This window comes from Cyanistes caeruleus, chromosome 5 (genome assembly GCF_971803275.1).
Source record: "Cyanistes caeruleus chromosome 5, bCyaCae1.hap1.1, whole genome shotgun sequence".
NCBI lineage: Eukaryota > Metazoa > Chordata > Aves > Passeriformes > Paridae > Cyanistes > Cyanistes caeruleus.
In genome coordinates, this window is record NC_141705.1 from 23,137,092 (window position 1) to 23,160,396 (window position 23,305).

The following is a 23,305-nucleotide window of genomic DNA, read 5'->3' on the forward strand; positions in this document are numbered from 1 at the left end:
TAGCTGCAATGAGCTGATCAAAAATTGTCCCAAATGCAGAATATGTATTCTGTTTATAAAACCATGACTTTTTCTTACATAATTAAAGAAAAAAAAAAATCAAACTCCTGCTTTTAGACAGCTCTAATATACCTTTCTGGACCCGCAATACTGTTTTAGAGGACATTATGTCACATATCTCAGAGCAGTGGTGGCTTCGCTCTGATTTTCTGCAGTTATTTTAATGTCAGGCTAAGAAAGCCTTGACTGGGAATTTCTCTCTAGTATTTTTGAGAACTTAAGTAACTCTTAATTTCCATCATAAGAATTCTGCAACTAATTTGCCTATCAGTTCCATCAAATTCCTTCACTGTAGATAGCAAGAATATGACCGTAACTGCCGTGCCTGTCCCTCAGCATTCCTCCTACGTAATCACAGTTTTATGGCTATTGATTTTGCTAAGATAAGAAGCAGGCAGTATATCAATGCAAGACTTTTTTTTTTAAAGAACATTTTCAAAAAATGATGTTTTTTAAGAAGTTCCAATACTGAGTGTCTTGTACTAAAACTTCAGTTTTGAAAAATGGAAAGCTCACTGAAGTCCAAAAATCAGAGAGCACTGCCATTTCCTTGCTTTTTTAGAAAGAGACTTCAGATAAAGACATATTTTTTATTAAAATACACCTTATGCTTTTAATGCCTAATTTCTATATTTAAATATATCATTCAAGTTCAGTCTCACAATTGATGATGCGGAATTTAGCTGAAAATAATATTTCACTAAACTATATTGCTGGAATAAACAACCTGCAAGTACCAAATATAGTTTCAATAGCTGCCAGCAATATCCTCACGAACAATGTCTACAACAGGAATCACCCAAAATTTCTGAAGGGCCAGCATACTTACAAAAAGCACTTGAGGCACAATAGCTCTGTATTCACAAAACACTTTGGCATGGTCATCCAGAAAAATCACTTATCCTCACCATGACAAAATTTGAGATATTTCAATGCCAAAAGTACAAAACCAGACAGGAGGTGAGACTTGAGAGAGGTTCTTGAGGTAATACCCCTTAAAGTAATTTAATGTCTAGTTCAATACTTCATTAGAAATGTTTTACTACCTACTAAATTTTACAGTTTTTGAGTTTTTAAAACTAATTCTGTGAATTCCAACACTACAACAGATGCAGTGTCTCAATACAGTGCATGCTCTGCAAAAGTGAGTAACTTTTGCCTTCACCTGAAATAGCTGGAAAATTAATCTGATTCCCTTTCTAACATCAGACAGCTGAGACAATGTTAACCTGTACCCCAAGCATGAACATAAATTTGCCACCCAGTAGCACAGGATTTAGTCACTTCACAAATATCTGCATCTGTGACACAGTGACAAAGAGAAATTTGAGCAGCTTACAAAGAATGAACCAAGCTTCAGCACAAAAAAAATGTGATTGCCCAAAACACATAGAAAGCAGCCACTCCATCAATACTACTGGACTGAAGTGGCCTGAAGCCAAAATAACACCTCATTTAAAAATTATCTCTGTTTCTCTGACTCAATACAGAGATTTCACTTTGCTTGCTCAGCTGCAGTGATCTCAGAAAAGCAGCCCACATGCATGTGCTGGAGGTTCAATATATCAAAAATATTGGGAAAAATAAAAAAAAAAAGAAGGGAAATGTTACCTGTAGAAGGACAGAATAGATCTCTTTCACACAGAAAATCTCCAGGTGAATGACAACTAGTTGACTAGATGACTGTCAAAATAAACTAGGTCTTTCTTAAGTATACATAAGGCATTACACATAGGCACAAAATTTAACTTTTTTCATCTAAAACCATTCTGGATTGTATAGTTATTGCTGCCAGGTCCTGGATCCTAAATAAAAGTATTACATCTCTTAAGCTTGCATACACAGGATTTCAAATACATGAAGCTCCATTGCTCTTACTTTTCAGAAGCCTTGAGTGGCTTTTGAAACCATGAAACCTTTTTCCTTCATGCTTGTATTTCTAGCCTTTTCTGAATATTTTGTTCTATTTTTTTTTATCACCCTCATGATCACAGCATGCAGATCATGTATAAATATACTGAACAAAAAAAACCCTGTGGAATGTACCTTGCTTTTTTTGCTTTCTCATTTTCCCATCCTAAAAAGAAAAGTGTAACACTGCAATATTTTATTCTGATTGAATTAATTGTCTTGTTCTGGTTTTCTTGAATTCAAAATCAACACATTTCCCAATTCATTTTCATAGTGAGGAAAGAAAACTTCAGAATGCACTTTGGCCTACAAATTGTCGAGGTATGCAATAGTCTTCTACAGCTGCAAGAATTCATTGGACATCCTAAAGATGCTGTTGGCTAAGATTTATGGTCAGGAAACAAAATCTGTCAACTACAATCTTTAACGCCTAAAACTCAAACATTAAACTGAAGCCACCTAACACCTTAAAGAAAATGGCCAAGACCTAATATTTTACTATGAATTTTATGGCAGAATAGGGGAGGTGGAAACAAGCAGATGCTGACCAAGTAACTGATCTTGAGGAAAATGCTTCAGTATCTTTATTTGATAGTCCCAAAATACTGTCACATTCATGATGATATTAATTACAGAACTCTGTTCCAGATGTTGAGAGTACAGTAAATAACCTTAAACCAGATGGGGTTCAAATTCCTAACCAAGGAGAGAAGCCAAAAGATGTTACTCTCAGATTCCACTACTGACAGTTTCTTCACTGAAGGTAAATATTGCCTGTACTAAGGACCAAAAAGTATCAAAGAGAAACAATCCAGCAAAGAAAACTAAAGGATGGAGGGAAATGCTTCCTGCTCCCCACCTCAAACCATTGCCTTGTTTAACTTCAGGCATCCTTCTTTTGCCAGGGCTCTGACTGCTCACATGTAGGGTTACAGAATGATAAAATCATGAGGTAACATTCAAAACAGGTAGTGGCCACCTGCTTACTGTGGACACCATGTCTACAGTATTTGTTTTGAATTTGCCTAGGGTATGCCTTCAGAATCAGAAGAGAGCTGATTCTTGTGTGAGTCAGGTATTGAGAACCTAAGTGGTAGGAAAGTAGTTTTCCTTCACTGAACAAACACTTCTAACTTCAGGATTTTGTATCCTATGCACTTATCACTTCTCTGGGTTGAGAAAGCAGCATCTCCTAGTCAGCACTCTTAGAGAAGCCCAGAACATCTTCCCTCCTCATTTTCAGTATAATGGTTTTGCAAGCATTCTGGTTAGGATTAAGACAGCACAAAGTAAGTTTAGAGTAAAATAGGTATTTACCTCCATCTAGCTTCCCATAAATGTACCAAAATTTCTTCGTGCTGATCAAACCTCTAAACATTTGATTGACTGGTCATGCAGGGCATCGGTTACTCACAGGTGTTTTTTCATCTACTATCAAAGACTTGTCAGGTAATTATAGATTTTAGAATCAAGAGTCACTTATGGTGTGACAAACCATAAAAGACTGAACTCCAGGAATCTCCATATACTACTCGGATGTGAATATATGTAAAGCATATGCATGCAATCATTTCTTAAGCGTTATTTTGAAGTCCTCTGAATTGAAGAGTACCAGTAAAGGCTTACTTCAATATAAAATTAAACAATTAAACACAACAAGCCACAAACCAAATTGCATGAGGTGAAATCAAATTATTTCAAAGTAAGGATTTGTATAATCAAAATTATCTACATAACTTCATCTAAAAGTTTGTGGCAAGATTCCCACACTGCTACTTTCACAGAAGTTTCCATATAACTGCTACTAAAAAACAGGCAAAATTCAGCTCTAAACATTAGTTGAAGTTTGGCAACTACAGAATTTCAATGCATATAACCATTAAAAATTGCAAACTCCTTGTAAATACTGTCTCTAAGAAGAATAAACAAAATTATGCTCAAACATACTTCAACAGCAGCTGGGTTTTTGGGACTCCTATCAAGAAGTCCTTAATCTGTTCCACATAACTCTCAGGTCCTGAAGTGTAAAAAATATTACTTAAATGAGTTAAAGGAGTTCTATTTCTTTCCAGAACAATTCTGGAAGTGCTTTACATGCAGGAGTAAACTTGGAGAGATAAGCCCTGTGGAGTATTAATAACTGGGTTTGATATGACATACGCACAAAAAAAATATTCTACTACTTGCATTTTATCAGTTCATGCTTGGGGGAGAAAGCTATTTACAGTGCCTATCTGCTGGATAGTACAGTTTTTTTTTGCATTACGTATGATTATCCGTAAATGAAAGATTCATCTTTGTTTATGTGTACATAGGCATACAGTTACTCCCCTACAGACAGACACACATCCTGGAAGTTAGCACACGTCTTTGTTTAAAGAACAATCAACTACAGCAGGCACTAGGAAGGGAAAAAACAGTAAGAATCAGACCCAGCATGAAGACAAATCTGTTTGCAAGCAGTGGCCTGTACCGCCTACTCCAGTTCAAGTCACAGCACAAGACTCAATAGTTTGGACTGCAGAACAGGAAAAGACTAGCCTGAACACCACAGACTGTATCTCATAACTGTAATACTGGTACAGAACTGCAAGCCATCATGCTTAGGGAGGCCTGAAAAACACTGAAACCTCAAATTCCTTCTTTTGCACAAACAGGACAGACAATAAGAGAAAACCGAACAATCCTAGAGAAAGGAGAGGTGTTATCTGTATTTCTCTCTACTTATTACTACATCAATTCTGAATTCAAATATAAAATAAATTAATTTTGAAAGCAATCACGTATTAGAATGAATGGTATCTATTACTGCAGTTACTCAACTAAATATTAGAAAAATTCATTGTGGGCTCCCCAATGTTCACGCTTGTTCAGAATTACCAGCACCAGCAAAATCCACACATTTTTGTATAAACACAGCACTGATCTCAATAGTTTGTAACCAGAGAACATTCTCCTGTTTCTTAGCTTCTTTCTTCGGACATGGAAGGCCAGTACATCATTCACTGCACTGACATTTGCAACTCCCTGCAACAAGGCACACACTTCATTTTGATTAGAGATACTGCCCCACAAATAGAGGGGATGAAGGGGTGTTTGTAGAATTTCTTAGAGTGTAGTTTCATGGCTGTGTGAGTCAACCTAAATCTGCCAGATCTGTCCCTCCATTATGCCAGCAAGTAAGTGGCTTGTAAGTGACAATACTGTAAAATCCCCTTTTCTGCTGAGGTTACTTTTCAGATATATCTGCTTCTTGAACCAGCTCATTACATGGCTGTAAAAATGACAGGGGAGGGTGAGATTACTTCAGCCCAATCTCAGGGTGCAGTTTAATGAATTAGAAGTTGATTTAGTGAGGTCAAACTCAACGAACACGGTGTTCCAAATTCAGCTGTCACTGCAATAGTTCACCCCAATATTGTCACAGAGCTTCTGTGAAAGCAAGGAAGGGGTAGTAGGTGACTGTGTAAGTCACAGTGATCCAGATGAAAACTTACCTGGAAAAACTGCTTTTGAATTGTATCAATTCCACAATCCATCATCCTGCAAGCAGATACACTTGGAAAGGCATGGGGAAAAGTATAGCCCACAAGCAGCAAGAGTGGCTCAAAGTGCTGGCCTTGGTGTTTTGTGCTTCCACACAACAGGGTTTGATTCAGGCAAGTCCTCCACCTACTGGTGTAGCCACTCCACCCTTTTCAATTACACCAGTTTTCCACTCTTTCTCTACAGTCACTATGTGCCTCTATTTTTTACTTTTTTTCTCCTCCCACTCTTCACAATCTTGATTTGTTTCTATGACTTTGAGAGTGCTGATGACTCAAATAAGGAAAATTACTTTGAACTATTATTCTTCCTGAACAAGCAGCAGCTATGAAAATGAGCAACTGTTTCTTCAGCAGCAGCATCATACTAAAAGTACTCAAAAGCAGTCACATACAACAGTGCCAGGACGACAGGCTACCAGGACACAATACTGGCAGACTATAAAGAGAACTAGCTTTTTTATTATTATTTGCTTATTTATTCTTAAGTTAAGTAAACTGATTTAGACTTTGTTAGAATACCCACTATGCTAGTCAGCTCAGATTACTAAAATGACTTGCAATACTCTACAAAACCAACCTGTCATTACTTACTCCTCCATGTTGTTACACTCCTGATGAAATTATTTTTGCCCACAGCTTTGTTTTTGAGCAAAAGATTGATAAAGTTGAAAAACTGTGGGAGAATTCTCAATTAATCTTCTAAAAACATCAACAACTAATATTGTCCTTACTTTTAAAATTCTGAGGTTAGTTTTAAAATTAATTTTCTGGGGATGTTGCATGATGCCGGGCTTTTAACAAAGTGTTGAGAGGCATCAATTCAGCATGTACAGCAACAATTGCATGACAGTGCTCATACAGACTGAAGTTGAAGTAACTCTGAGGAGTCTCAAGACAGTGAAAATTAGGGCACAGTTCCACAGTATGAGTTCTCAGGAGGAAGAGCCTGTGAGAGAGAGTCCCTCAAAGCGTTTCACAAACAAGGTCCACTGCTGGATAAAAATCTAATGGTGAACTCCATCCTCACAGACATACACAGGTATTAGAAACCAGTTTTAGCATCAAACATGGAGTGACAAACAGAGCTCCAATTCTAGGATGAGTGTTCTTTAATCTAGGTATAGCCAACTCAGGCCAGAATGCTCCAATTGCATGAGAACCTAAATTAAGAACAGCATCCAAAAATGTCAAAGTGAAACAAAATTAAATGGCAGCTTTTTAATCTGTAATCTGACTGAAGGCGATTTAACCTTTAAAGGGAAACAGAGGCTAGGACTGAAAGACCGTAACTTTGGAAAACATTACACACCACCCCCACTTTCCCAGCTGAGATTTAGGAACACAGACACTAAACTTGATTTTTATTCCCATTTCAAAGTGATTTTTTAAAGGCTTGTTAAGTTTTCTACTGACCTACTTCCAGCTCTATTAATGTGTATATATTCTACAAAGATACAGTTTTTGTACTTGGTGAACCCTCCATTTCCTAAAGCAAAATTCTCATGATTTTACAGCAGTCTAGACTACCAGTTTAAAGTGGAGCAAAGCTAAAATCTTATTTCCAGATTTCCCAATTTCCCTTCAGCTACAGTTATGCCTACTTTCATATTCTACATATATTTTCTAAGAAAAAAAATGCTAACAGCTCACAAATGCAATTCCTGGACCTTCATTTATTGACTTCACATGAGCAAAAACAGTACTTCTTGCCACTGACATTCTATTGGTAATAGCAGAAGAAGGCCCTTTTGAGAAGCGATGAATTAGAATTTTTCAGGAATAATAGCACATGCCAACGGTATTTATAAAGGATTGAATTCGGTATTTAAATAAACATGCATTTTCAGGGAAAAAAGCTTTAAAGCTGCCTTGCATTCATTTGCCTTCTAGGTGAATGAATGTTAACTCTGCAGCACTTCACTGACAAGAAAGAAACACCTGTTAAAACCCACACATATAGGGCCACTTTTTCCATCTGTCACAGATCACCAAGTTGTTTTTAACTATCTTAAAGTATTGAGTTTACCTGCTTTATTTTTATTACTGCAACAGCTTAAGAATTAAACTTCCTTTCACGTACTCCACAATACATTGTGCAAACAAAGCAGCATAATTTCTGAATTATTCTTCTTCACTACTTCATGTAAACAAAATTTTTAAAAGAAATATTATTTCCTTTATGACTGACAGGAATAAGGCTCATAGAAAAGCACTGCAGTCAGAGTTAAGTGACTGAATATCAGGCTTTTTTATCTTAAATCACAAGAAAATAACAATTTTTATATTCTGCAGAATTTACTTTCAAATAATTCCCTACTAAATTATGAACAGTTTGATTAAATTTCAGTAATGAGTTTACTTCAGAGAATCATTACTGCCTTTGGATAATTAAGTACATGCATGTATTTTCAAATGGTACCAGAAGAAAGGCACAGTTAAAACATAAAATTATATTAAAATAAAAGGATTTAGTATAATTTGACTACCCTATGGACCAAAAGACAGAGTGAAATTTTTAAGGTGAAATATGCAACCACATGCTCCTTATACTCAACTTGATACAGAAGTCAATTAACTAATTTTTTTCAAGGAACAACTTACTATAACCAATTTCTTTTTATATCCATACCACTACTGGCATAATCATAACACTCATACTGCAAAATTTCTTTCTATTAAGCACTTCCTAAGTTCAACTATAGTTTCATTGCACACATTCTGCTTTAGCACTTGTACCATAACCCTGATTCCAAGTAGCCAGAAAAACCTGAAAAAGCTAATTACATAAAAAACCACTACACAAAACTTCAATTAAAGAACTTACTGTTTGTCTTTTGAGATTTTAAACTACATCTGAGTGATCTGGGTTTTGTTGGAGTTTAGGTTGGCTTTTTTTATTACTGCTTTTACCCTTTCAGTAATACCATACTGCATAAGCAATTTTCATCAAGATGATCACGGAATACATTATCATATTCAGTTGTTAAAAACAAACACTTTGAAGTTTAAAACTTAGTAATATTTTTTAATACCATGAACCACCCCACTACCAGTTTGTGGGTTAAGAGCATTTAAAAGTTTTTGTGCTTTATTTTCCTCGTTTATCTCCTGTTCTGCTGCTATTTCAAACCCATTTTATCACAGGCAGTAAAATTGCCACTGCCTGGTTTCCAATAGATCTCCTCCCCATTACTCTCCTCTCAGAGAGCTGCTACATATCCCTTGCCTTGCTCTCATCCTCCTGCATTACTGCCCACTTTCCTTTGGGTGCCATGTCCAGAAAGCTGGGGAGGGGGCAGCAGATCCCCTAAAACATTTGAAACACCCATGAATTAATTAGTTGCATTTATTTCAGCTAGCACATGGGCTACTGCTTTTTGAAATGTTTAGCAGTGCTGGTCTATGCTCCTTTGTGTAAACTGAATTTGGATGTCTCTATTCTGTTCAGCACCAATTAGACAAGTGTTCCATCTCTGAAACCTTTGTCCAACTGCCAGCAAGTTTTGAACTAATGTAACTTCAGGGAAGATCAGTAACAAAGAAATTAAACTTATTTCATTAGAAAAGTGATGTAAAAACATGATTTTCCCAGGCAAAGTTCTATCATATATAGAGAGTAAACTGACACATACAAACGTTTTCCTCCAGTTTTTGAGAGACTGATTTTTGGGTACCTAAAACAACAATAGTAAGATTTTCATAGTAAGCACTAGTTTATAGCTGGTCTTTTGATGGGCTTTCACATTAGATGAACAAATAAAACAGTGTTGTGACAGTAAGTCACATAATACTTAAAAAAATATTGTAAAACTGCAGATGTTAAGCAATTTCCTCATGGTCAATCAGGCTATTTCTACAGACAGCCCTAAGAAAGAGAGCGACAACAACTGCAGAGGAAGGGGAATTCTTTAAGGATGCAAGCAAATTTTAGTACTACTAAGTACTAATCCAGCTACCTTTTTTTTTAAGCATGTGCATTTTTCAGGTACCTTAGACACAAAGAATGGTGTGTGGGAAAGCTCCAGAAATATCCAATTTCTCCAAAATCCTTCTAAAAAAATGTTCTTTCTCCTTCTCTTTAATTTTCAATAACTTCAAAAAGTACTGGGAAACAGAAAATACATGTTTCTTTAATGCTTCTGAATGTATTTTGCCAGTACAATACTTTTTCTCTGTTTCAATAGTTTGGAAAGTTTTGATAAATCTCATGGAGAGTGATGTCGTAATTTCTAGCATTAGAAATTGAAGGCATGAGGCCTAAAATGCTAATGACTACCAAACTATTCCAGCAAAACGTGACAGGCTGTACTCATGGAAGACAATAGAGTACCATTAAGATTAAGTAATATAATTGAACAACTAAAAAGAACCAGGAACTCACTTGAGAATTTGACATTAAAAAGGCTGCTCAGCCTTCAGAGCAGATTTGAAAGAATTTTTCCCCCACTGCAGCTGCAAAACTGACCTTAACACTGAAGCTCTGACACCTCCATCAGGTAAGTATGTTATCTTCAGTCTCACATAAGTAAAATATATGTTTAGAATACCCCCATGCAATCCAGGTACCAGAAAGTTTTCAATCTTCATTCCTGAGCAGCAGCTACATTGTGCCAATTTTATCTTTGTTCCTCCTTAGCAGTATTTCATCATGCTTAAGAGATCTTTACAACAGCCAAATTCTGATGTCAGCACAGCAGAGGGAATACAGTTCATTAGTTTACTGCAGCTGCAAAGCCAGCAAAACACACATTGCTTTGAGCAATACCAATAATAGGCATGTGTTTTAGATCGATTTGTAGGTAACAATGGTGATTAACAAGATACTGCAGTCTGGGAAAAAACCCTCAGATATTAACAATGTTTAATATAGACTGGGGACTGCACAAAAATTTGGTTTCTTTAACTACCCAAAATGGCTAAATGGCTATAATATACACTGTGAACCAAAGATCTGCTAAATATTTTGTCTGTTGTTTTTCTTTCTCATAGTAGAAGATGCACATTAATATTAAGCAGACAAAATAGTATGAACTGATTCAAGTAGACAAGGTAGAAAAGGAACCACATATATATGCCTGATTTCCCTTTCTATCAGTCATCGCCACATTACTGTCTGCAAGTCCAGGGATAGTTTTTCTTTCACTTCATATCACTGCTAAGAGAATAACACTTCCGTTCTAAGTCTTTGAGCACAGCTGAAGCTGCTGTTTTGCAAACTGAGGCATACAAACTCCTCATAAGAATGCAGTATTTCACAGATTTGGTATCTAAGCTTTATTTAAAATATTTAAATTCACAGAAAGTCTCCCACATTGTACCATAAAAATACATACTGACTTGCATATCCACCTGGAGTGCTTTCTACGACTACATCATGTCACTTAAACTGAAGACAACATCAGTAGAGTTCTGGTCTGCCCCAGGCTCCCAGTACACCCCAAAGTAATATTTAGTCTTCAAAAATTTTTTCTAGAAGAGAGGGACAAGCCCAGAAATTTGTAATTTATTATTATCACAACAACTCTTATTCATCTCTTTTCCCAGGTAAATAAGCCCGTACTTCTCAAACTTCTAGTCAGTTTTTGTAATACTAATGTTAATACTGTACTTGATAAGTGATTACACACACAAAAGGAAATACCATAACCAAAATCCTGAAGCCATTACTTGGTTCCATTCACATTAAAAAAAGTTGTTCCAGAGTTAATCAAGGTTGCTTAGTAGAGAAGCTCAAAGACCACCTTTCTTATTTATTGTAGATGGAATACTCGAACTGAAGGAAAATACTTCAAAATATGCTGTATTTTGAAACAAGTCTGAAGACTTGCATGCCAGCCTCCCACCTATCACAAAGTTTCTATACAATGCTTGTAAAATAGCCTGTAACACAGTTTTCACAGAAAACATTAGTCATTTTCTGGGTTTTTTAGGCGAGATGATGAGGCCTGGTTTACAGAAGCCCTGCGCACTCAGAAATGTAACTGAAATCAAATAAACTTTCAGTCTGAACACATAAAGTGCAACAGAATGCACTTCACTTCAGAAGTCACAATTTAGAAATACCAAATCAGGCATATGAAGCCAGCTTGTCTTTCTGATATTGGGGTTTGGTTTTTTCCTTTTCAGTAACTCTTCAGTTCCCTATCTTTTAACTGCAATTAACATCATGCAGTCACCTAACAAAAAAAAGCATTAGCACAAGAATAAGATTAAAACTTCTTTGAAGTTTATAGCAGAATAAATAAGGGCATTAAGACTTCTGAACCAGTCTGTCCATTCCAGTGGTCAGACATCAGAAGTCACCATTTCTAATTCAGCAACCTTTCAGGTTCCCCCTCCACTCTTTCAAATGGGGACTTTTTTTTCCTTTCACAATGCATTTATCTTAGTGTTGCTGGGAAACCATTAGAACAATATTATACATGTGAAATTACTATTAATTACTGATGCACTTGTAACAAAAACCAATCAAATACAAAAACAAAGGGTGTCATCATCAATCAGTTTGAAATCAGTAACATCTGGGTGAACTTGGTAAGCCAAAATGGTCTGTTCCTCTAAGGACTGAGAAAATTGGGACATTTACAAAGCAATTGGTTAATATTCCATTGGAAAAAAAAATCAGAACACAATTTCTTCTTCTCTGACTAGTGGCCTGTCCTAGTTAATGAAAAACTTGATTGTTACAAGACTCAAACTAATTAAAAAGATTAAACTATGAAAAAAATCAAATTAAAAATTTGGCTTTAGGCTTATGCGGCCAGCAACAGCTCAAGAACACTGCAAATGCATTCTGCAGTTAAATACAATTAATGAAAGTTTAAAATTATTACAATAATTAACTGTGGATCATTTCTGTAACCTGGCTGTATGACCTCCACAAAATTACTTCTAGTTCTTAAATACAAGCATGTAAATACATGCAAGTCACCCATGTCATCTAAGACTTGCCAACAAAGAGCGTTTATTAGTTAATATACTATCCAACCCACTTAATATGTATACACCTTTTCCACTCAAACATACCAAATTCTTGTGGGTAATACAACATATTTTCTTCTACCAGATGATATTTTAATTTGTATTTTCTAGTATTGTTTAAAATAACTACCTCAGTAAAAGCCAGGTCAGATCAAAGGTCCATATAACTACACAACCTCAGAGAGCAGCCATTAACTTACCCAGAAATATCAGGGTTAGCTAAATCTTTTTTCCTCTCACATAACTACAGCCTACTCCAAAACATTTAAGTAGTAACAAGCAACCTTTCTCAATTTTAACATGATGTAAGAGATGCCTAAAAACCACCTGTGCATGATATGGCAAATTATTAGCATTGGCTATATCTAGTGGTATGGAAACACAACAGGCCAAACTGTAAAGGGGCCAATACCTAAGAACCAGAGGAACATGCAGAAAGACAGTAGAAAGAAGAAGAGGGAGGCTGTTTTTTTGTTCTCACACAAATACATATAATAACTAAGAAATGCCAAGGGATAAGATAGGGGAGACTTCAAGGCACACTTGGAGTGCTGACTTCTCCAGATGATCAGCAGCTAGGCCTTGGGGTAGGCACAGCGGGGGAGAATTGGAGAGCATGAAAGCGTATGGGGGGCATTGAATTAAATGCAACTTTTTCACAGCAAATGCCTTGCCTAACTGTCACTATGGGAAAAATAACAAGACTATTGGACTGATTGAAAAACAAAATGACAATCACTTCTCCAAAAAATCCAAACCCCCACAGAACAAAAACCAGAATCCTAACCCAGCTATGATAAAGAACTGTATCACCCTCACTAAATTCTAACTTCTAAAACTTAATTTCACAGAAACATATTTAAACGCTCCCTTATACCTGTATTTAAAATTTTCATGCTGAAATAAATTTATCACTTCTTTTCCTTTGAAAAGTTTCAGAAACTTTTTTTACTTTTGTGTATTTAGCATTTGAGTAAATGTGATTTTTACAGATCTCATGAATTAGTATTGTTTACACTGATATCTCTAGGTAAAAGAAAATGCTGCACTGCATTTTCTTTTTTTCTACAAACTTGTCTTACACTTTACCAAACTGCAGAGTTTTTAGTACAAAGTTTTATCTGAACTCACCATTATGCACTTTTACATTAAAAACTCTAGCAGGCATGATGGTTTTCCAGGAACAATGCAAACGTCCCCATTTCTATCTTAAAAGAAAACATTTGCTAACTTTCACATTCAAATGGAAGTTCCTTCAACATTCTACAGGACAGCCACAAAAAGAAGTTGTTTTTTCCCCTGTGCTAGCCCAAGTATTTGTGAGTACTCATGATAAATTAGATAAGAAAATGGTTCAGGTTAAAATTAATGTAGTTGGAAATGGGTGGGTGTTCTCTTGTTGGTTGGTTTGGGTTTTTCCCCTGCTAAGTTTTAACCCAGTCAACTCTTCCATTTTGGTGTGCAGCAGAATGAAATGCTTCTAAAGAGGGTACAGAAGTTGGGACAAGTACTTGATAGCCCCACATATTTTGGTGGCAGTTTTGGCTTTGCCTACAAGGGCTGTTTATGTCAGTCACTGAGAAAATCACTCTCTATGCATTTTGAATTGATGGGGTTATTTGTACTATATCTGACAATTGAGTACACTACTATTAATCGTCATAATGACTAAAATATTTTATATAAATGACATTTAAATATTCTTTTGTGATCAAAGTTATATCTGAAATTTAAAAGTTTGCTGACAGCAATATACAAGTCTGGAGTTTAACATGGCAGTAAAACAGTCAATTTTGAAAAAAAAATCAATATTCATTAAGAAGCTTTGCAGCAAAGCAGATGCCAAGTTTCTAAAACTTCTTACAACCTTCAACTATCTTATGGAAAGAAATATAATATTTCTGAGAGCCAACACATTTGCTCTCAGGTTGTATTTAGGTTCTGGTTAGACCTTGGAACTGAAGGAGGGCTTCTTGGGTGCCTTGCAATTGTTTGTTTTCCCCTTCTATCAATTGGTTATGCCAAAGTTACCACCACAAGCCTTACCCCTATTGTCAAGCATCTGACTTGCAGCTCTAAAAGCAAGCCCTATATAACTTAAACATCTGCCCTGTAAAAAGAAAGACTGACCTAAAAAAAAATTAATTCTTTTGTAGTCAAAAAGTACAGTAAACCTCAACACTCTGCTACATGCTAGCTGGCTAGTTTGGTTAAGCTTAATTCGATCTATTGAATGGACACTTCACCCCAGCCCCAGCACACCAATTAAAATCACTTCCTCAACAGCTGAAACTATACATCACATACTGTCCCACTCTAAGACAGCACCAAACCGTCAGTGTAATCTAACACACCAGAAACTACCTTGGACTCCATTAAGCACCTGAACTTGCATTTCATTTGCCATACATCTGCAATCCTGAGGCATTTCCTTTTCATGTCCCTCAAAAGATTCATGTTAATTTTAAAATTATCAATATTTTCATTTTCAGGACAATGATAATGTTATCATACAGATATATCAAAATACTTTGAAAGTATCTGGCCTACATTTTATTACCCACAATCCTAAGCAGAAGGAGGGAAAGGATATAAAAACATTCTTTTTAAAAGTCCTTGGCACAAAAGCTGCTGCTCAGGCACTCTGGGACAGGTGCCCAGAACGTCTCAAATTCCAATAATAAGAAAAGCTTTCATTAGGAGAAGAGGTCTGGACACAAAAATACAGATGTGATACCAGAAAACTTGCTAATAAGGACACAAATTTGTAACTAATTAAGTTGACCATGACCTCAACAAGCTAAAAGAACAAAAATTTGCAGTAACTGACCCACAGCCTAGTGGCCAAAACTCTACGTTGCACATTTTCTGCAAGGAACACCTTCCATAAGAGCATCTTTGGCTGACACATCACCAAGACAAAAAATCTACAATTTCAAGAACTGACTCATGCCTGAGTTGATACATTCTGTTACAGCTGGCTTTTATCACCAAGTCATATTTAAAGTTCTGGAAAGTTGTCTTTTGAAGAAAACTTGAAGAAATTAAGCAAAGCTTTTTCAAGCATTTCCATCCTAAGCACAGCATCATCATTATATTCCACATACCAAAATGAATTTGTTTTTGTAAATTAAGTTAATATAAAGAAGCTCGGACTTCATAAAGAGTATACATATTATACAAAAGCCTAAAGAAAAATATACTTGTCGGTTTAGTTCTACAACGGATAGTATTTCCCATTTTCCTGGTGCTTCAGTGAAGCCAATATCTGACAAAAAAAAATTCCTCTAACTCAGATTAAACAGTACCAATATAGTAAGATAAATCTTTTTCCATTGCTTCAGTGATGGTAGGTGCAGTAACAAAGTATTTGTTTCCATTTAAAGTTAGTCTCAAATTTTCTGTCTGTCTGAATTCTGTAACAGTAATTAATTTTAAGAAAGACAGAATTAATTTTAAAAATTAATTTTAAGAAAAAATGTCTTCTCTTAGCCTGAAAATAATGTCTAATACACACAAGTGAATTCAATAAAACATGTATACGATTCTGAAATTCTATTATTCCTATTATATAAGAATGACATAGTTTACTATTGCAAGTCCACCAACTGGGACAACATAAAATAAGTGTTTCAAGGATCACCTCAAAACTGCATTCCTCTACATTCTACAGACTTTGATCCAAGGTATCTGTCTAAATAGTCACAACTCTAGTATCCTCTCCTGTAACTGGCAATATTCCACTGCAGTTTTGAAAATACTAGACTGAACTTGCTCTCTCAACAATTTTCAAAACTGTAAATAGACAACAAGGCTAATTTAAAAAAAAAAAACCACACTGATACATGCCTTGCTGCTTAAAGAGCAAAGCCCAAAACCTATGTTCTCTTCATATTTATAGTTAAGAAAACTTTTCAATGTACTAACAGACTAGCCAAGACTTGTGATTTCTATTTTTAAGTCTTTGTGGAGTCACTGCTGTCATGGGAAGCAGATCATTTCCAATTTCAAATCTCTAAAAATTATTACTCCACCCTAGGCATAGAAGTAAATCCTAGGTTAGAAAAACCTTTGGTCCAAAGACCATGGTGTTAACAAACGATCTGTGTCAATATTTGATCAGTGCTCAATTCTCTATTTTCAGCATGGACTTAGGAAATAATATTACTGTATCACAGTAGCAATTCATTTTTTTCCAGTGAAAGAAGGGATTAACAAAATAAAAAAGAGCTTAAGACTCGCACTCTCCCAGGATGCTAACAAATAAGCAGAGAAGATGCTTTTCTAACATTCCCTTTTGCTTATGAAAATTTAGGAGTTTTGTCAATTATACTAAATAGGAAAAAACCAGTATTACACTAACTTAAAAAATCTGAGGCAGGTTTTACATTTGTAACAATTTCAAAATTCCATCCATAAACTCCAAGAATTAAGATTTGTTTTTGGCAAACAGTGTGATCTTTTCAATCAAAATACCCTTACGTAGATCTACTTGTTTCCTCCACCCAACGATACTTCCTTCAAATGCCAGAACCCAATAAACTACCTAGCTTGCCAAAAAATTTTTGCTAACATATCCTGTAATTATTACTTATGATTTCAATTCAGACCTCTCCTCTAAAATGTGGATATGTTTCATGTACAAATTAACAGTTATAATGTAAATAGTTTAAATGTATCAACTCCGGCATTGAGAAAACTCACAAGAGAACAGTAACGAACTACAAAAATGGGAAAAATAGGTCTTCCACTTTTAAGGAAAAGCAATCAAGTCATATTCCCTTAGACGTCTGCAGGCAGGAAGGACAACAAAACTCTGGCAGTTCTCCATTCCAGTGATAAAATGTTTACCTTCACAAGTAAAAGTTACAGGGAGGGGGTGGTGGTCAGAACTGCTCACCTTTAACCGTTTAACCACCTCATCGTTGGTAATTTTGTCTGTAATCTCCTTCACTCCAGGAGGATAGTAGATGATTTTACCGTCGGCAGCAGGTTTTGGTTGGGTAGCAGGGAAGTCCATCCTGACGCTGCTGGTTATAAACTTTCCTTCTCCACAGTCCTCTACCGGCCTCTATCGGTCAGAAAACAAAAGTTCAGCAGAATAGAAACGACTTTCTAACCCTCTTTTTCCATTCCTCACCCTCAATTCGCTGAAGGCCCCGGCTATCTCCCCGCCGGCCGCGCCCCCCAGCGCTGCCCCCGCCGCATCCCGACGAAAGCGAGGCCCGGCCCGCCGCCGCTCCCCGCGACTCGGGCCCCTCCGCTCCCCTCCGGCGCCTCCTTTCATTGCGGGGCTGCTCCAGCCCAACACTGTTAGTTCGCAGCCGACGGTTTTACAATGAAATTTGGGGCCCAATCGAGGGATACCCCGCGGCCGAGGGCCCTTTACGACCCGGGAGGTGGGCCGGGGACACCGTTCTCGGCCCCAGGGGGTGGTTCAGAGCTCGCACACCGGCCCCGGAGCTGGGAGACGAGGCCTAAACAGTTAGGCCTCAAAACTATCGGGAGGCAGAGAAGCCAACAGGAGAGGGGGAGGGAGGGAGGAAGGGAGGGAGGGAGGCGGCGGCGAGCGCAAACAAAACCCCCCCGCGACCCCCCCATCCCTTCAGAGACCCCCGCCCACACTCCCGCGCCTCTAGGAGCCCCCTCGGGGAGGGGGCCCGGCCACTCGCCACTTTCCATTTGTTCCCGCAACTTCATGTCCCCTCAGCCCTCGCCTCGCACCCCCCCCGCCGGCCCCGCCGCCCCACATTCGGCCGGGCCCACAAAGAGCCCCCCGCAGCCCCGGCCCCGCGCACACACCCCCGCGGCCGCGGGGAGCGGGGAGCGAGCACGGGGGGAAGCGGGACCCGGAGCCGCCTTTACCTCATGCAGCTCCGGAAGGTGCAGCATTGAGCAGCCTCCGTGCCGGGTGGTGCTCGCCGCTCCGCCGCTACCCCGCCGGCCGCTGCCCTGGGCGCTCCCGCCGCCTCCTGCTCCGCGGCGCGGCAGCTCCTGCTCGGGAGCGCTGACTGGGGGAGGGGGAGCGGCTCGGTGGCGGCAGCAGCGGCGGCGGCGGCGGCCGGGAGAGGGGGAGGCTCGGGCGGAGCGTGCGCCGCGGGGACCCAGCGCCTCTCTCCGCCCGCCCAGGGAAGCGCAGCCCGGGAGGAGCATCCGCGCCGCCCCCGCCCCTTCCCCTTCCCCTGCCCGCCCGCAGCCAGCGGCGACGCCCCACCAGGAGCCCCCAGCCCCCGCCCCGGGGCAGAGGGCGAGGCCGCCTAGTAAGTCTGGCACCGCGCAGAGCCCCGCGCAGAATGGGCAGTACCGGCACGGGCGACGCAGAGCTGCCTCAGCTTGGCGCCTAAACACCCGGAGCGGCCGGGCCGGGCAGACTCCTTTGGGGCGACGGGGGCACGGCCAGCGCCGAGCGGTGATGCCCGGCTGTCGGCAGTGTCAGCGAGCGAGCCTGCGGGTTCCCGGCTGCAGGGCGGGAAGGCAAGAGTTATGTTGGTGCTTCCTTGCGGAGTCCGGGCTGCTCATGGATGCGCGGGCTCGTCTGGCCGGTCCCTCAGGCATGTGGGGCCTGGTCAGCGTGATAGAGAAGACAGTGTGCGGAAACGGTGTGTGGGGTGGCACGGAGAGTGCGGTGGCAGGCGAGAGTGAGCAGTCCTTCTTCAGGCAGATGAGGGGAAAGAGCAGTTGGTTATACTTTGGTTATAAATCTTGAAGAGCAGCTTGAATATGCAGACCAAAGGAGCCCTTGCCAGCCAACTCAGGAAATCCTTATGTGCAAAATGTCTTTTTAATTTAATGTTCATATTTCCAAGGGATAGGGTATGTCTGGGAGTCAATAGCAAAGTGGGATATATCTGTCTGTTTTGAATCTGCAGTATGTACCCTGTCTCGAGTGTAGGTGGCTATGAAATATTTTCTAGATGTCCGTGCTGGTGAGAGAAGGTGTGTGACAGCTGAAAGATGACTTGTAATTGATCGAGACTAATTTCGGGTCATCAGCTGGTTATTTGTGTTATTCAAACCAGCTAAAAGTATTATTTTTCTTAATTTTTGAAATCTCTAATGAATTGTCTGTAGAGCAAATTGAAGGTAGGAGGTCAGGACCAGTCTCTATGAAGGGACATTTCTCTCCGTGGGGGTTGCACTGGTACCACGGGAGCCTTGCTAGGCACAGCAGGGTGGCTGGCATGGCCTGGTAGTGGTGAAGGAAAGATGCAGGAGGGTGAGGGGATAGGGAAAAGGTAAGTAAGATTATGGTGAAGTATGCCAAATTCCAGCTTTACAAGGTGTGGGTGGAAAACGTACAAAGACTAAGGAGCTCTCTGGAACTTCTGGTGTAATAGCATGTGGGTAGGAAATTGCTCTCCTACACTCGTGTTCCTTGTCTCCCTGCAGTATTGTCTTAGGGAAGTTAAAGCCTTGAATGTCCATAGCCTCTATGAAACCAGCTTATAAGGATTATAGTGAAAGTGACTGAGAGTTGCAAGGAGCACTTTGAAGATCTCAGGCACTGATTTTGAAATTTAGAAGAGTATCATCAGACCAGGCATTTAAGTCTGGCTGTGAATCCAGACTTAGATAAAATGATTCTCTCCAAGCTGAACTATTGATGGATTTGGGCATTCACAATAGACAGGTGACCTTAAGGTTGTACTCATTTTAGTAAATAAATAAAGCCAGTTCAAAGCATGTAATCTTTTTTCTGAATCCAAACTAAAGGGGCCATTTAGATTTACCTTGGTGTTGAAGTGCTCGTACTAGATGTCAGCTTTAATTTGTTGTCAATCAAATAAGATGTACTGTCAGAACTTACATACATTGAACATGTTTGGGTCTTCTGTCCTTACATTTGTTACTTAAGGTACTTCCTTCTCAAATCAAATTTCTAATATAAACCATTTGGTGTAAGTTCCTTCTTTTTAATAAACTTCTATTAGCACAATAAATTAGAAACAAATCCTATAAGATTATTCTGTAACTAAATAAAGTATATATCAAAAACCTATATGAGCTGGTTGCAGTTTAAATAGAAAAAACAGACTTTAAGTCAGTAAAAATAATGCAAGAAATAAATTTAAAGAGTCTGTTGCTAAGGTTTTTTCTCATGAAACAAACATAAAGCTAGAAAGATGTTAGGCAGATTTCTCTTTGGGCAGAATTGAACTACTATGGGGTTTGCATTCCAGAAATTTTACCTAAGTCTCTGAACTTTCTGGATTTTAATATTTGTTTTCAAATATTCTTTAATTGTTATTGAAAAGCACTGTTCTATTTATATCATTGGTGTGATCTACAATGTCATAACTTCTTGTAATCTTGTAGTTATTAGATTACTTTTTCACAAACTGACACAAACTTTACCTAGAATTGTTGATACAGTGGGTCATGAAGTAGGACTAAGAACATCATAGTCAGGGACTACACTCCTACAAGTTGCCTTTAGTCTAAGTTAAGGACAAACACAGTGCAAAGCCTCTAGTATGCACTTCTAATGACTTTAATTTTTCACCAAAGAATAAGTCTTGCATTGTAAGGAATATGTACGCTGAAAGTAGCATGTAATTAGACAAGGCAATTGAAAGATTTGACCTGAGAGTGCCACGCAACTTTTGCTCATTCTATTAAAATATTGTTTCATCTTACACAAGTTCTTTGTGAATCCCCACACTGAAGTACTCTTGTTGTGGATCAAGACCTCTCTGTCTTGCAGATTTCAGATAAATAGTGAAGTTAGAATAACACAGAAAGTCTTGAAAGGCATGAGTAGAAGGTTGACTATCAAGGAGTTCACACAAGATTCCTGCTTTTATGGGTAATGAGTGATTAGTTAGCAGTATGTTAGCCAGGTATGTGGTGTTTTGAAATGAGTCTTGGACAAATTGTATCAGCAAAAGTGGCTGAGAGGAGTAGGTGCGAATTCCGTAATTATGGGCTGATTAGGCGATGGTCCTATCTTTTCTCAGAAGAGAAGCAGTGGGATACATGCTGCACCGTTTGAAATTCTGAACGGCTAAAACAGAGCATGTGGTTCTGATACCACATCCATTAAAGGAGGTATGAATGAACACTTAACTGCCAATTAGCTTGAATATATATATGGCATTTTCAGAATGTAAAAACATAAAAGCTTCAGATAATCTGACCTGTGGTACTCTTTAATCGGAATAGTTCTGAAATCTGCTCTCATCAGATATGATTACAGCTGCTAGTGTCTGGTTTGTTGCTTTTGCTTGTTTGACCTTCACCCTTCTAATTTCAGCAAGCAGCTGAGATCTGACTTGGACTGTGCTTTTACAGCTGTAGCCAGGTTCACATGATCCCTTGGGTTTTACTGGATGGCTCTGTCTAATAATATGACTGAGTCCTTTAGTCTTTACCCAGATTTTACAGTTTCTGTCAGAATTTTATTACTTTTACACTATTGTTTTAATGTATTTACTCCAATCTGCTTATGTTTGTCTTATGTTTTAGACTATGATTGCATGTGTTATTCATAAACAGACTGAAATAAAGGGTGCTGAACACCTGTGGGGCAGCCTTGTGAGGTGCTTCTTTCTTTGTACTGTGACAGGACAGGTTCAAGGAAAGGATCAAGAAAGGAAAAATGTGTTTTTACTGGTAGGGAAAATAATGCAACACAGGGTTTGCAGACCAAAACACTTCTCAGGTGAAACAGAAGAGAGTATGGTGTGATTACTTCAAGCACAGAAAATTCTTTAATTCATGTTGATTAAATTAAGCTATGCTCATATGTTTCCAGGAACTGCTTAGTGGTTGTCCTCAGGTTTTTGTTAATACAGTGAACATGGATAGGATCAATGACTAAGAAGTAAACAATCACATTAAGACATGACACTGTGTTGTGAACTGCAATAAGAAATATCAGTCATTGCATTATAACATACCTTTGATAACACCACCTACTTGTTTTAACTGCCTATTTTAATAATTGATTTATTTTACATCTGCTGTAAATTGAGGTGGGTCAGAGGTGGGTTTCTTGACTGTGCATTGCTATAATGAAAAAGCTCCAAAAGGTGTTCCATTACACAGGGTATATACAGTGAAACTACTCTTAGAACAGCCCAGGAAGTGAGCTTTGTCAGAAAACCAGGGACTTGTGTATCTCCCATTTAATACATTGACAAGATAAAATGTGTAAAAGGGTGCAGGAGGACTTAGGTGTATACGTCATAAAGACAATCAGATGGACACACAAAGTGCTTCTGTTTAAGCGTCCCAGAGCTCACTGAGTCTTCATGGAGTAGTGATAGTTATGAATAAAGGGAAGGACCAAATACCGTATGGATGATAAACTCCTTTGAAACAGATCTCTAGCCATGATTTGTCTAAATGTCATTTTTGCTCTAGTTTATGGTAAGGAGAGCTTCTCCATGTGCTGCCTAAAAATGCCTTTATTCTGAATCATGCTTGGAAATAGGGCGGTTATCATAGAATTATAGAATAGGTCGAGTAGAAAGGGACTTTAAAGGTCATTTAGTCAGTCCAGCCCCTCCGCAGTAAGCAGGGACATCTCCAACTAGATCAGGTTGCTCCAAGCCCTGTCCAGGGTGACGTTGAATGTTTCCAAAGATAAGACATCCATAACCTCTCTGAGCAACCTGTTCCAGTGTTTTAACACCCTCCTGGTAAAAAATATTTTCCTTATATCTAGGCTTAATGTACACTCTTTTGATTTAAAACCATCACCTCTTGTCTTATCCCAACAGGCTCTGCTAAAAAGTCTGTCACCATTGTTCTTCTAAGTCCCCTTTAGGTACTGGAAGTCTGTTACAAGGTCATTCTGGAGT

The 23,305-nt window shown here is 38.6% G+C and overlaps 1 protein-coding gene across 19 annotated transcripts in view; it reads right to left on the bottom strand.

Annotated features, from left to right (window-relative positions):
• PDS5A (PDS5 cohesin associated factor A) overlaps positions 1–19,240 on the bottom strand; it is a 93,995-nt gene extending 74,755 nt beyond the window's left edge. For 7 of the 19 annotated variants that reach the window (XR_015286728.1, XR_015286726.1, XR_015286727.1 and 4 more), the window contains exons 1-2: positions 18,366–18,665; positions 17,401–17,571 (exon numbers count right to left, since the gene is read on the bottom strand). Coding sequence is in view for 8 of the 19 variants with exons in the window: in XM_086888510.1 (XP_086744636.1) it covers positions 17,401–17,571; positions 18,366–18,653 (459 nt within the window). In the remaining 11 variants the exon portion in view is untranslated. Of the gene's footprint in view, positions 1–17,400; positions 17,572–17,640; positions 17,966–18,175; positions 18,666–18,804 lie in introns of those variants that run through there. The other 12 variants (XR_015286732.1, XR_015286731.1, XR_015286730.1 and 9 more) reach the window with 4 other exon arrangements.
• Between the last annotated feature and the right edge of the window lie 4,065 nt (positions 19,241–23,305).